This window comes from Stenella coeruleoalba, assembly GCF_951394435.1.
Source record: "Stenella coeruleoalba genome assembly, chromosome: 2".
Lineage (NCBI taxonomy): Eukaryota > Metazoa > Chordata > Mammalia > Artiodactyla > Delphinidae > Stenella > Stenella coeruleoalba.
The window spans coordinates 106,515,608-106,527,916 of record NC_137147.1 but is presented as its reverse complement, the minus strand read 5'-3'; the positions used below and the strand labels follow the sequence as shown (position 1 = coordinate 106,527,916).

Genomic DNA, 12,309 nt, shown 5'->3' with positions numbered 1-12,309 from the left:
TGGAGCCAATCCCCTGCGGTTACCGAGAGACGACTGCATTTGTTTATTGACAATTTGATAGCACCAGTCTGGTGCCAGCCGCTTTAAGTGGACTGAACACACACACACACACACACATATTAGGAGCATAGATTTTTTAAAAAGTCCAGTGTATGAGCCCCAGAAGCTTCCTGGAAATCATTAAGAGAAGAACTTGCTTTGTTGATGGAAATATTTTATATCTTTCCTGTCCCGTATGGTAGCCACTAGACATGTGGACTATTGAGCGCTTCAAATGTGGCTAGTGCAGCCAAGGAACTGAATTTTTATTTGTATTTCATTTTAGTTAATTTCAATGTAGGTGACCTCGTGTGGCCAGTGGCTGCCTTGCTGGAGAGTACAGCTCTAAGACCCTCCCATTTAACCCCGTTCTAAGCTTCTCACTTTCTCCTCTCCAGGCCCCCCGAGCCCCTCTCACCTCTGCCCAGGTGCTTCTGCCCCTGTTGTCTGGCAGCTTGATTTGGACCTATTTCTCCACCTCAGTCTCCACATTCTTCTCAGATACCGTGTTTGGCCTCTGACCAAACTGTGCCCATGAGGAAGAAACAGTCTGGCTTCGAGTCCAGACTGCTGACCCCTGGCTTCCCCTCGGAGAGGGTGCTGCCCTGACAGCTTACTGATGGCTTAGGAGTAAGAAGGACGTAGTGCATCCTGGATGCGGCCAGCCACATGAACGACATCTTCACTCTCCTAGGACCATCTCCACCTGCTCTCGTGGGCGCCCCCTTAGGGCAGGACAAGGTAGGACTCTGACACATGAATAGTTCTTGGAAGTGAGAGGCAGATGCAAAGGGAGGTTTCCTCAATCTTATTTTCTGTAGCTCTCTGGCTTAAAATGAGGCCCACTTTAATGGAAAACAAAACACGCAGACAGGTGGATGATATCCTTTGTATGTTTACTATGGTACAGCAAGATCTTCCAAACCAGAGCCGATACCCTCTGCTGCAAGCAGAAGGCCCTGGGTACACCCCTTTCAAGTGGTCCAAAGGACATCCCCAAACATGACATTTAAGACAATTCTTCATTTCTCTGACAATGACTTCTCGAAGTGCACACAGAATAAATAAATAGAAAATATATCTTTGTTCATGGTGACGCCTACAAGAAATGTTTACAGACAAAACACACTATACATCTAATTCCCGAAAAAGGACCAGCTATTTCGGCAACAGGAAAAAGACAAGCATTTCAGAGGAGTGTTTTTTTTTGTTTTTTTGTTTTTTAAAGGCCTAACTCATTTTGAGGCTTACAGACAGAAAGAACAACAAGAACAATTTTCTAAGCAGCGAGAAAATTTGTGCTACCAAGAACATGCCCAGACACGGGCTCTTGGTGAATGGTTTAGGAAGGAAAGTTTTATGCACAGATCCTGCACTGTTAGACATATGTACAACTCTGAGGATTTTCAAATAGGTATTTCTTTTTCCATGAACTGAACCAAAGACAGTCAACATTCCTGGCCATCTGAAGTGATCACATCCTAAGTGGTTCACAGTATGAGACCCTTGCATTAAGAGTTTAGGAAAACTCAACAGAACTATAGACAAGAACGCGAGGTCATTGAACTCTCCTCCCCATGGCCTCTGACCTGCCTGGAAGAGGTCCTTCCTGGGACCCGGGCCTTTGAAGCTGCCAGGTCTTAAGCCGCAGAGTCCCACCGTCACGTCCTAGCAGCGAAAGACCTGTCTAGTGGGGGAGACCTCTTTGGCAACTGGCTCAACCTGGGCAGTGAACTCTTGGGCCGAGTCTCATTGGGTGCAGCTGGGCAGATGGTGCCAAGGAAGGAAAGAATTTGTGGTCGGGGCAGGAAAGGGGACGAGACCCAGAGCGACCCTGGTGCCTCCCGAGGGAGTATAAGCCACAGATAGAGTTTTCTTTCTCTGGAAGCTCTCCTGCTCTCTCCAAGGTGGGCAAGGGAGAGAGCAGGTTATTAGGCAGTGACTGAGAGGGCCTGGGGTGGACCCAAAGCTCTTCAGATCCCGGAGCCACCTAGCTGGCTCACCGAAAACGTGTCTGCTGGGCGCGCCTGCAGACCTACAGAAGCAGGTAGCACCAGTGCGGTGACCGCAGCTGCTGGGCGCCGGCTCGGCAGGGCAGGTAGTTTGAGCCAAGCGGAGGTTGCAGGACCTCCACAGCCCAGAGGAGGGCGCCCTTGTGCAAGCAGAGGACCAGGAGAGAAACAGTCATCGGCCAACTCTCTTTCCTATTCTGATCTTTCCCTTCAAGGGGACTTGCCCCCGTTTCGCGAGGCCACTCAGGCCGGCTGTTGAGGCAGCGTGGTGTGGCAGTAAGTGCGGCGAGTGGGGCTCCCGTCCTGGCCCTGCCCTGGCCGTGTGGTTCTTCCCCAGCTTGGGGTCTCATGTGTCCCATCCATACAACAAAGGCTTTGGACTAGGTGTTTCCTAAGGTCCTTTCCAGCTCTGAAACCCCAGGCTCACTGAGGTGTGAGTGTGTCCGTGTGGGCCTCCGCGAGGGCTCTCAGGGCCCCCGATGCAGGAGCTCCCCTTTCTCGACTTGACTCCACCCCCTCTTGGAGTGGTTGGTGGACCAGCTGACCCAGTGCTCTGGCCATAATGAGCTCAGCCCATCACCCCCTCTGATGCCCGCTTCTCCATTACGGGTGGCCAGCAAGTCGAGGGCAAAGGGCGACTTTGAAGTCACCCATCTTCGGCAGATGTGGGCAGGAACCACTCCAGAGGCTGCCTCATCTCCGCCCACCCAAATGCCCCTGCCCTTCGTTACTGCAGGAAGCTTCCTGACCACCTGAGCGCGTAAGCTCTTTCCCTCCGGGAACTGCCTCTGACCTCCTCTTTACCTCTCTTGGCTTTCTCCGCTTGGCATCAGAGGTACACACGCCCAACCACCTGTTCCACCAGACTGCGAGCCCCTTGCCTTAGGCAATGCTTCTCACCGCTCCATCCTGTACGCCCGGAGCACCCAGCATCATGGATGTTGGCTGGAAGGAACGTTCTCACCTATTGCTGGGTTCCGGGCACAATGTGAAAAGCCACAGCATCGCAGTTCTGGCATCTCAGAACTGAAAGGACCTTTAAAAGTCACCTAGTCCAACTCCCAAGCTGGGTGCCAAAGCCTCCTGAGAGGCTGAACCCCTCCGGACGCAGGCTCGCCCTTCTCCGAGGGTAGCCGGTTCCATCTTGGTGAACGGAAGACGGAATCCCGGTCTGCACGCCAGCTCCGAATCCCGCGGAGGTCGGTTCTTGCTTACAGGAATGAAGATTTCCTTAGGACCAGGGCTCTTCCTCCTACACCGACCACCCTAACGTGCGTGCTGGAGAGCATGGGGATCTGTGGACGACCCAGCGCCCCCTCCAGGCTGCCTCCCAGCTGGGGCAGAGCTCCCGCCAAAGTGGACTTTTGCTGCCAGCGCAGCGCAGGTCTCCTCGTACGGTCCTCACACACACACACACACACCCCCCACCCCACCGCAGAGGCACAGATAGGAGAGAAGCACCCAAGAGGCTGCAGGAAAGAGAAGGTTTCCAGCATCAGCAACACTGCCCCTGGGGCTGCAGGTAGACACTTGAGTGAGGGCAGGTGACAGCACCAGGGGTCTCTGATACCCTCCCCTTGGCCCATCAGGGCTGACACGTGGCCTTCCCCGGCAGCTGCTGGACAGGGGCTGGGGGACCAGCCAGGCTGCCCCAGGCGGCTGCCGGGAGTCCATCGTCAGAGTCCACTGGAGGGCAGCGCTGAGGTGGCAGCGGTCCTCACAGCTTCTTCTTCCTCACCACGGGGACGGGCACAACTTGGAAGATTTTGGCATGGTGGTCCTCGGTGTCCAGAGTCACCCAGGTGGGCCGGAAGCTGCCCTTGAAGCCAACGAATGCCATTTTCTCTGAAAAGCAGTGACGTCACATGAGCAGAAACTTCACAAGAGCATGGCTATATGCCACCACCATCCAGGCTTCCCCATCACCATTCCCCTGCCCGTACCAGGCACCCCCTCCTCTAGCCACACTGGACTGTCCGCCCCCCGGGAAGAGCTTTGTGGCCGGTTACTGGTGGTGCCCGGCATTGGCTTGTACGGGGCACACAGGGTCTCACCTGAGCCTCCCAGCCACCTGTGCAGAGTGCTCTCTGGTTCCCACAGGAGACCTCCCGGGAACCCCAGCCACCTTGGAGCTGACCCTACAATTAGCAGCGAGTCTCTGCCCGTCCCTGAAGCCCCGTGTCCCTGTCAAATAATGGCATGCATCTACGAGATTTCTGCCCAGCTCCAACATTCTGTGGCTTTAGAAGGGATTTCCGAGAAGTGGAGGAATTTGCCCAAGGGCACCTAGTAGATGGTGCAGCCCAGACCAGAACTCTAGCCTCCCGAGCCCCACGCAGGGCCCTCTGGCTCACAGCTCAGAGCTCGACCCCATCCGAGGGACTTGGGGGTCCATGTCTGCACTCACGAACGGCCCAGCCTGGCAGGCAGCACACACCTGTCACCACTGGGAAAGTGTCCCTTGACTTATGTCACCTTTACGTTCATCAACTTTGGGCAACAGGGTCTGAATTTAAAGGACAGAGGCCCCCAAATGCTTTCAGGGCCAGGCTGGAGAAGATGCTTCTATTTTCCTTGTGTTCTCTTTTGGCTCGTTTGAAGGACTTTCACTGTTCCTGATTTTTCTCTGAGAGCTGCCTGGGATAAGCGTCCCATATGATAGATAGGCTGCTAGCTTTGATGTGTTTTGCAGTCAGGATGGCATGGCCACTAAGGATGGCTGGCTTTGGATTCGAAAAAATAAGGATCCAAATTCTAACCTTAAATTACTTAACTAATTCTGTTTCTTCACCTTAAGTGGAAATAACAGTACCTGTCACACAGGTTATTAATGAATAACTGAGATCGTTACTGGATGTTCAGCAAGGTGCAAGGCTGAGCATTACATGGTAACAACAACGGACATTATTATTATTATCTATCTGGAGCGTTGCTCGGCCTCGCCTCTCGACCTCCCCCAGGACTCTCCCATCACAGTCTGCAGTGACGATAATAAAATGCTGACATTTCTGTCCTGGCTGGCGTCTTCCCTAAGGGGTCTGTGCCAGGCTTTATGGCAGAAGAGCTGTGTGACCTTGATTCTCAAATGAGATTCTCAAATGAGAGCTTTGCCAACTGCAAAGGGCTGTACAAATGCTGGCCATGAGCTGGGAAGCTGCAGAAGACGTAGGGCCCCTGGCCGATTGGAGTAGCAGGAACTGGGTAGGAGGGTCAAACTGAGCCACTTTTCTGCTGATACTTTTGTGGAAAAAAAAAAGGGCCACCTGCTGAGTCGACAGGTGAGCAGCTCGAGCAATTTCCTTCCGGTGTCCGGTCACAAGTTGGAATGCTGTCGCTGCGGGGCAGGAATGGGGACAAGGCGGCCTCTTGCCCACACACACCTGCAGATCACTAGTTGTGTTGAGGATTCTGAGACCCCACCCAGGTTTGGGGGGAAAGTGGTCTGGTCTCAGCAGCGGGTAGCAGCAGCCTGCGCCCTGGGCATCTGGATTCACGGTCAGGGTAGGGCCCCGTCTACACCCCTTACCTTTCAGTTTGAGGCCCTTGTCTGCCCCGAGCTTTTCCAGCACTCGAGTCCACGGGCCTCTGGAGACGTATCTTCCCTTCGATGCCATGAGAACTATGGAGCTGAGCAAGAAGGGATGGATGAGAGGACTCGACGACAAGCTGGATGCGGGGGTTCCCTGGGAGGGATGCTGGACTGTGCCTCGTGGGACTCGAGCTAGCAGTGCCCAGAGGCCCGCCAGGGACTGGGGAAAGGCAGCCCCTCCCGCGTGCCAAGCTGACCGGCTCTTTCCATGTGATGACCCACATCCTGAACGCCCTCCCACACATCTGGCTGCGGTTGGTGCCCGTGGCCTTCTCTGCGCCTGCTCTCAGCTCCCTGCTGCTCCCTGTCTGTCCCCACAGAGGACAGAGCAGGTACGCCGAGCACCCCATCTGGGGGCCAGCACCTACGACAGGGCCGGGCACACAAACGACCGCAGCACGCGTCTCTTCACTTAAATATGCAAACCCTGTTTGAGCAGGACAAGATGGAGACATGGTGCTGGGAGAAGCCAGAGTGGGGAGTCAGCCTGTGCTCGGAGGAGGGTTAACCCCTTAGGTTCACACCCTCCCTCCGCTCAGGCAGGACTGTGTTACCGTTCCATTTTACAAAGCGGGTGAGGGAGGCAAATAGTTACCAAGTATCTGAGAGGACCTGCCAAAGGGGAAGCCGTGCCTGGTGCCTGGGCGGAGGCAGAGGCCTGGAGCAATGGGCATGCCCAGCCTGAAGGTTCTGACTTGCAAAAGCCCAGCTTGGGAGCAAAAAGTCTCCATTCCCCTGCCCTGGTTGCATTCAGGCCAAAGTGCTGGGAAAACAGCCGCCGTCGTGGTGGCAGACTCAGCCTGCTGGACCAGACGGCAGGAAGTGCACACCTCCCCCAGGAATAGAAACAGGGGCAGAGGCCCGACTGGGGCTTCTAGTTTGCAGCTCAGAGGAATCCTGTAACCACAGACCACAGTCCAGACATGGAAGAACTGTATAGGATTCTGGAAGCTGCTGTTACCCCCATTTGGGTCCCATTGGGAGCAGAAGGCAAGCTCTTAAAAGGCAAAGAGCTTGGGTGCAGTAGGAACAGAGGGGAAGCGAGCTGGGGACTGCATCTGGCTCTTCAGGAAAGCAGAGGGATTTGTGCCTGTTAAGGAGACAGGGAGCATCGCAAACACATCCTCAACTTTGGATTCGGGCTCTGTTCCCGTTCAGAAGAAAAGCTAACATCCCTTTGGCTCAGTTAAGCCTTCTTGCTGGGCTGGACTCAAACAAAGGTCATGCCCTCCAGACGGGGCTCCCAGGGGCAGGACAGGGAGACAGAGCTTCTCGTGCGCCCAGCCTCCTGACAGCACCCAGAAGCTGCCTGCACACTTCAGGTGTCCCTGTCTGTCTCGTATGGGCATCTCATGCCCTCCAAGCCCCTGATCTGTCAGCACGGAGGTCCCCACGGGGTGGCTGGGCAGAGACAGCCCCTGGGAACCATCCCTGAAGGTTTGGGTGCGAGCAGTGGCAAGGCTGGCCCTGTGGAGGGGGTGGAAGGGGGGGGGCGGCCTGGCTTGGGCCTGCGGTGACAGTGGGGCAGGACCTGCCTTGCCCCATCTACTGCCGCTTTCCCGGAGGTCAGAGCGGGGTCTGGTGGTGCCCAATTCCTATCTGGGTACCCAGTGCCAACCCAGGGCACGGCTCACACCAGGTACTTGGCAAGGTGCACCAGGGCCGCAGCACGGGCTGAAAGCAGCCCTGCATGGGGTAGTCCCACGCCTCTCACCCCTGCTTCTAAGCAGAGCAGCTCCGCATTTCAGTTTCTGATTCCAGGCTTCTGCATCCTGTTTCATTCCAGAAAAAGTCCTTTGGCCCCAAAAGGCATGAAAACTAAAAATCTCTAAATGATCATGTATTTCCCCAAACTGGCAAATCTGGTCCTTCTGTATGAATCTGCACGTGAAAATGTCAGGCTAAAGAAGCTTGTGATGGGGGAAGAGAGTGGAGACAAAAGGTGGTTAAGCAAAACCCCATTCTTTGGAATCTCACATAAGAGTCTAGTTCAAGTAGAAGTAGTACATTTGTTTTCGTCAATAAATATTTACCAAGCACCTCCTATATGACAGGTACCACGCTAAGCGCTTAGACTGTCTGCTACGCCAGGTTGTGGCTTTGGAGTGAATTCTCCACCCATTATGCTAGGAATGTAAATATGCGTTAGATATGGTCCGCACATCAAGAAGTCCATGCCCTAGATGCAGGAGTAGATACGTCCACTGGTCCTGTGGGTGCGGGGGGTAGGTAGAACTTTTTGGTTGGATTGGAAGAGACCTCACCAAAGAGGTGATATGTGAGTTAGATTTGGAAGGTGGAAGGGGAATTACCAAAGATTTCTAGGAAGGACAGGAGGTACGTGTATTTAAGAAGCTCAACCTCCCAGTACGGTGGGTGGATTCGCGAGGGGGAGGCTGGACAAGGGAGCCTGCTGGGTGACTGCCGACAGTGTGGGTGGCAGACAGGGAGGCCCCAGACAGAGCAGCGATGCAGAGGATGCCGCAGGATACCTAGCAGGAGAGCAACGATGCAGGTAGGGTTGACAGGATGTGGTTATAGGGCGTGGTGGTGGCGAAACAGAAGAAAGACAAGAGCCCCAGCGCGATGCCCAGACTCTCATCTAGCTGCCCGGATGGAAGATGATGGTTTCACCAAAACGTGGAAAGGGGGAGTGACTGGTTTGGGGGGTTAAAAAAAAAAAAAAGGATGAGAATTCAGTTCCATAGGAGACATCCAGGTGGCATGGTCCAAGTTGCAGTTGGATTAAAAGTACCTGGTGTTTCAGAGGGAGATCTGGGCTGGAGATTCCCAAAAGCCACGAGCATTTGGATCATATTGAAAGTATGGGAGGGGATGAGCTCATGCCGCGAGAGTGGGTCACGATGGGGGCACAGGGCCAGGGCAGGCTTCCCATTTGTAGCTGGGTAGACCGTCCGCCTCAGCCTGACCTACATTCACCGTGGCCCTGGCTCCAAAGGGAGAGGTCCCAGGCAGGGAAGCTTCCCAGCCAGCACCCATGATGTGTGGGCAGACCGTGGCCACTCCCCAAGCCTTCTCAGACCGGACTGTGCTGAAGGTCTCAGGGACAGGGAGGGGGACTCGGGCGGGGGTCTGCGGCGCCACTGGCCAGTGCCCGAAGCAGAGGCGCACACTCACTTGTCGGGGATGGCCAGCACGTAGTTGAAGAGCTGCCACGGGATGCCCTGCAGGATGGCGGTCCTGAAGCGGGCTTGGCTCACCACGCGCCCTTGTCTCCCGTCCATTACCACCACCTGGATGCCGTCCTCCGAGCTCGGGTACTTCTTCCCATCCACCTGCAGACAACAAGCAGCGCACAGTGTGATGCAGGGGGTCCCAAAGGCAGCAGAGCCCCGAGGTTCTCCTGCCCCGGGGGTTCCCATGCAGACTCTGAAGACAGAGGTCACCGGTGCGGCTCTTCAACGCATAAAACTCACTTCAGTCGGTGCCTTGCAAACCTCTGTAGTGGGCTGAATGACGGCCTCCCCCAAAGATACGTCTACTGCAACCAGTGAAAGTGACCGTATTTGGAACTAGGGCCTTTGCAGAGGTAATTAAGTTAAGGATCTTGAGATGAGGTCATCCTGGATTTCAGATGGGCCCTAAATCCAGTGGCAGATGTCCTTATAAGGACTACAGGCAGAGGGAGGTGTAAGGCTCTGACACATGGGGGAGAGACCATGTGAGACAGAGGCAGAGGTTGGAGGGACGCCGCTACAGCCAAGGAACATCCAGGGCTGCCGGCAGCACCAGAGGCTACAAGAGGCCTGGAACGGACCCTCCCTCAGAGCCTCCAGGGGGAACCAACCCTGCCAGCACCTCGACTTGGGACTTCTGGCTTGGGAACTGCGAGAGGATAAGTTTCTGTTGTTTTAAGCCACCGGGTTTGCGGTCCTTTGTGACAAGAGCCCTAGGAAACTGACACCACGTCTCCGTGAGCAAAGCCCCTCTGGGCAGGGGTGAGGGTTGCTTACTTCGATGTAGGCAAAGTCGTTCATGAGGTGGAAGAAGCGCTGCTTGGCACTTTCCATCTTCACCTCCAGGAAGTGGTCCTTGGTCGTCTGGAAAGTAAACAAAACCCAGTGTGGCCGTCAGGTTTGTGGAGTCAAGTGTACGGCCCGATGGGTGGTCTTCCCCCTCACTGCCCCCGACCCCCGGTCACGGGAGACGGTCTAAGGAGCGGAGCAGATGTCCGGAGAGGACGCTGATGGGGTCTGGGCCCCCTCGGAGGGCCCGGGCTCGCTGTCGGCCGCTCACCAGCTGAGAAGCAAAGAGCTTCTTGGGCATCGGCACGTCCACGACGGCCCTCTCCGCGAACTTGGGGTAGGCTGTGGCCGCGCAGTTGCTGACGCCGGCGTTCTTTGGAAGCAGAGCTTTAATCTTTATTCGCTCACAGCCTTTCACAGAGCAGAAGGCGAACTTCTCCCTCTCGTTCTGAGCTTTCAGCTTCAGGAAAAGCAGCCTGTGCACAGGAGCAGAGCGGGTGGTTCCCTTCGGTGTCCACACCCCCCTCCCCCACCCCTCCTCCCCCAAAGGCATTTACCCAGAACTACGTGCTGGCCACAGTGATTACAGCCGGTGGGCCCTACAAAATGGATGTGTCTACCGCAAGGGTTTTTGGGGTTTGTTTTTAATTTTATTTATTTTTGGCTGCGTTGGGTCTTCGTTGCTGCGCGGGGGCTTTCTCTAGTTGCGGCGAGCGGGGGCTACTCTTTATTGCGGAGCACGGGCTCTAGGCACGCGGGTTTCAGTAGTTGCAGAACGCGGGCTCGGTAGTTGTGGTTCGTGGGCTTTAGGGCCCAGGCTCAGTAGTTGTGGCTCACGGGCTTAGTTACTCTGCGGCATGTGGGATCTTCCCGGACCAGGGCTCGAACCCGTGTCCCCTGCATTGGCAGGTGGATTCTTAACCACTACGCTACCTGGGAAGTCCTACCACAAGGTTTTATGTGGCTGGAGAAATTAAAAACAAATGCATTGAAGAAAAAGCTAACACTGACACTTCATTTTCTGAGCACGTACTCTATGCCATGCTATGCACATGCCGTAAACTGACATATTATCTCATTTAATCCTCAGACAATCCAGTCCAGCAAGCACTGTTATCATCCCAATTTCTCAGATCCCAATGGCTCAGAGAAGTGAAGTGACTTGCCAGGACCACACAGCACAAAGGGGACAGAGCTGGGATTTTCCATCCCAACCCTGTGCCTGGTGAGGAAAATGCTCACCGAGGGAACGTGTGTGAATGTGAGGAGAAAGTGGGAAGCAGAACTGGGCGGGCCATCTGGTCCCTAGGGCTTGGCTGTTTCCAGCACAGGAGCCCAGGAAGCCCAGCTGGGATGACTTCCTGAAGATGCCCTGCTTCCCTCTCAGGAACACCTCCACTTTGTTTGAGTTCACTCGAGTGGCTTTACGTTTCTTGACATCAAGCAACCCCTGAATAGAATATAGTGTTCATGTGGAAGAACTGCTGGGGGACCTCTCGCCCCGGCTGAGAACAGAGCTTCTTCCTCTGCTTTCCATGCTCTGCCTGGGGCGGGGGAAGCTTTGAGCTGCTTAGGAGGAAGCCCGTTCAGTGGTGCCTGTCATCATTTCTCCACCAGAGGCTCCCACACAAGGTCAGAAACCACCCCAGGGGACAAGGTCATGAGCAAAATCCCGGAAAGAGACCCAGAGACTCTGTTCCTAGGGCTTCTGCACAAGACTATCAGTATTCAGGTTTCCCCGCTGTCATGGTATATCAAATTATCCAAACTGGAGGGCACTAGAAGACCATCTAGCTCCCGCTCCTTATTTTCCAGACAGCAGCTGCCCTCTCTAATCCTCACCTTCGACATGGATGTGTCCTAGTCAGCTGGACTGGGAAGCCCTGGCGTCAGTAAGCCTGGGCTCAGATCCTGGCTGTGGCCAGGTAGTATTTCAGAGCAGCCCTACTGATGGCTGTGCACCTGCATGCTACGCTTATGTAGAGTTTAGCAATACCTCGCTTAGGTGGCATCTGGCAAACTCCAGGACACAGATGAAATCACCCGAGTGGTTTTTTTTTTAACCTCGAAGGATTTACAGAGGTGACTCAGGGTGTGAAATATATGTCACACTTCGGGACCCCTTCACTTGTAGCCTACTTACTTTTTATTTTACCCCCAATTATAACAAGCTGCTTATCAAGTGTCCTAGGCCACAGCAGAATAGAAGGTAGCCATTGAAAGCAGGTGCTCTGAATGTGAGTAAGAAAGAGCAACACATCTGTAAGGCAGAAAGATCATGAAAACAGCCCAAGAATTCACAAAGCCCAAGACTCTGGGCTCTTGCACAGGCAACAGACATCCCGTAACCCAGCCCACAGTCCCTAAGGCTACCATTGAATTAAAGCGCAGCATAATAATCAACAGGTATGCTTAACTAAGCTACCAACAAAACGGTTGAATTAAGCAGCAAAATCTGCTTAAAGGGGAAAAATCGCCAATTTTTAAATGTGTTGATCAAAAAGGTTCAACTTGTTCAGTGGCCGTTTCCGTTTGAAAAATTCACACCTTTGCAACATCCCAATTCTCACGATCCTATCGATAAAAGAAGAAATCGTGCACAGGTGGTGCTATGAAGACTTTCACCTTATTACCATTTTTAAAATCATAATATTGATCGTTTCTGCTGTTGTATGAAGGATAT

The 12,309-nt window shown here is 54.1% G+C and overlaps 1 protein-coding gene across 5 annotated transcripts in view; it reads right to left on the bottom strand.

Moving 5' to 3' along the window:
• Positions 1 to 347: 347 nt before the first annotated feature.
• The window catches only part of CEMIP (cell migration inducing hyaluronidase 1), a 165,388-nt gene continuing 153,426 nt past the window's right edge, over positions 348 to 12,309 (bottom strand). For 4 of the 5 annotated variants that reach the window (XM_079912421.1, XM_079912419.1, XM_079912420.1 and 1 more), the window contains 4 exons: positions 9,898 to 10,102; positions 9,615 to 9,701; positions 8,779 to 8,936; positions 3,927 to 5,678 (listed from right to left, as the gene is read on the bottom strand). In XM_079912421.1, the coding sequence (XP_079768547.1) occupies positions 5,102 to 5,678; positions 8,779 to 8,936; positions 9,615 to 9,701; positions 9,898 to 10,102 (1,027 nt within the window). In that variant the 3' untranslated portion in view covers positions 3,927 to 5,101. Of the gene's footprint in view, positions 3,897 to 3,926; positions 5,679 to 8,778; positions 8,937 to 9,614; positions 9,702 to 9,897; positions 10,103 to 12,309 lie in introns of those variants that run through there. The other variant, XM_079912423.1, reaches the window with a different exon arrangement.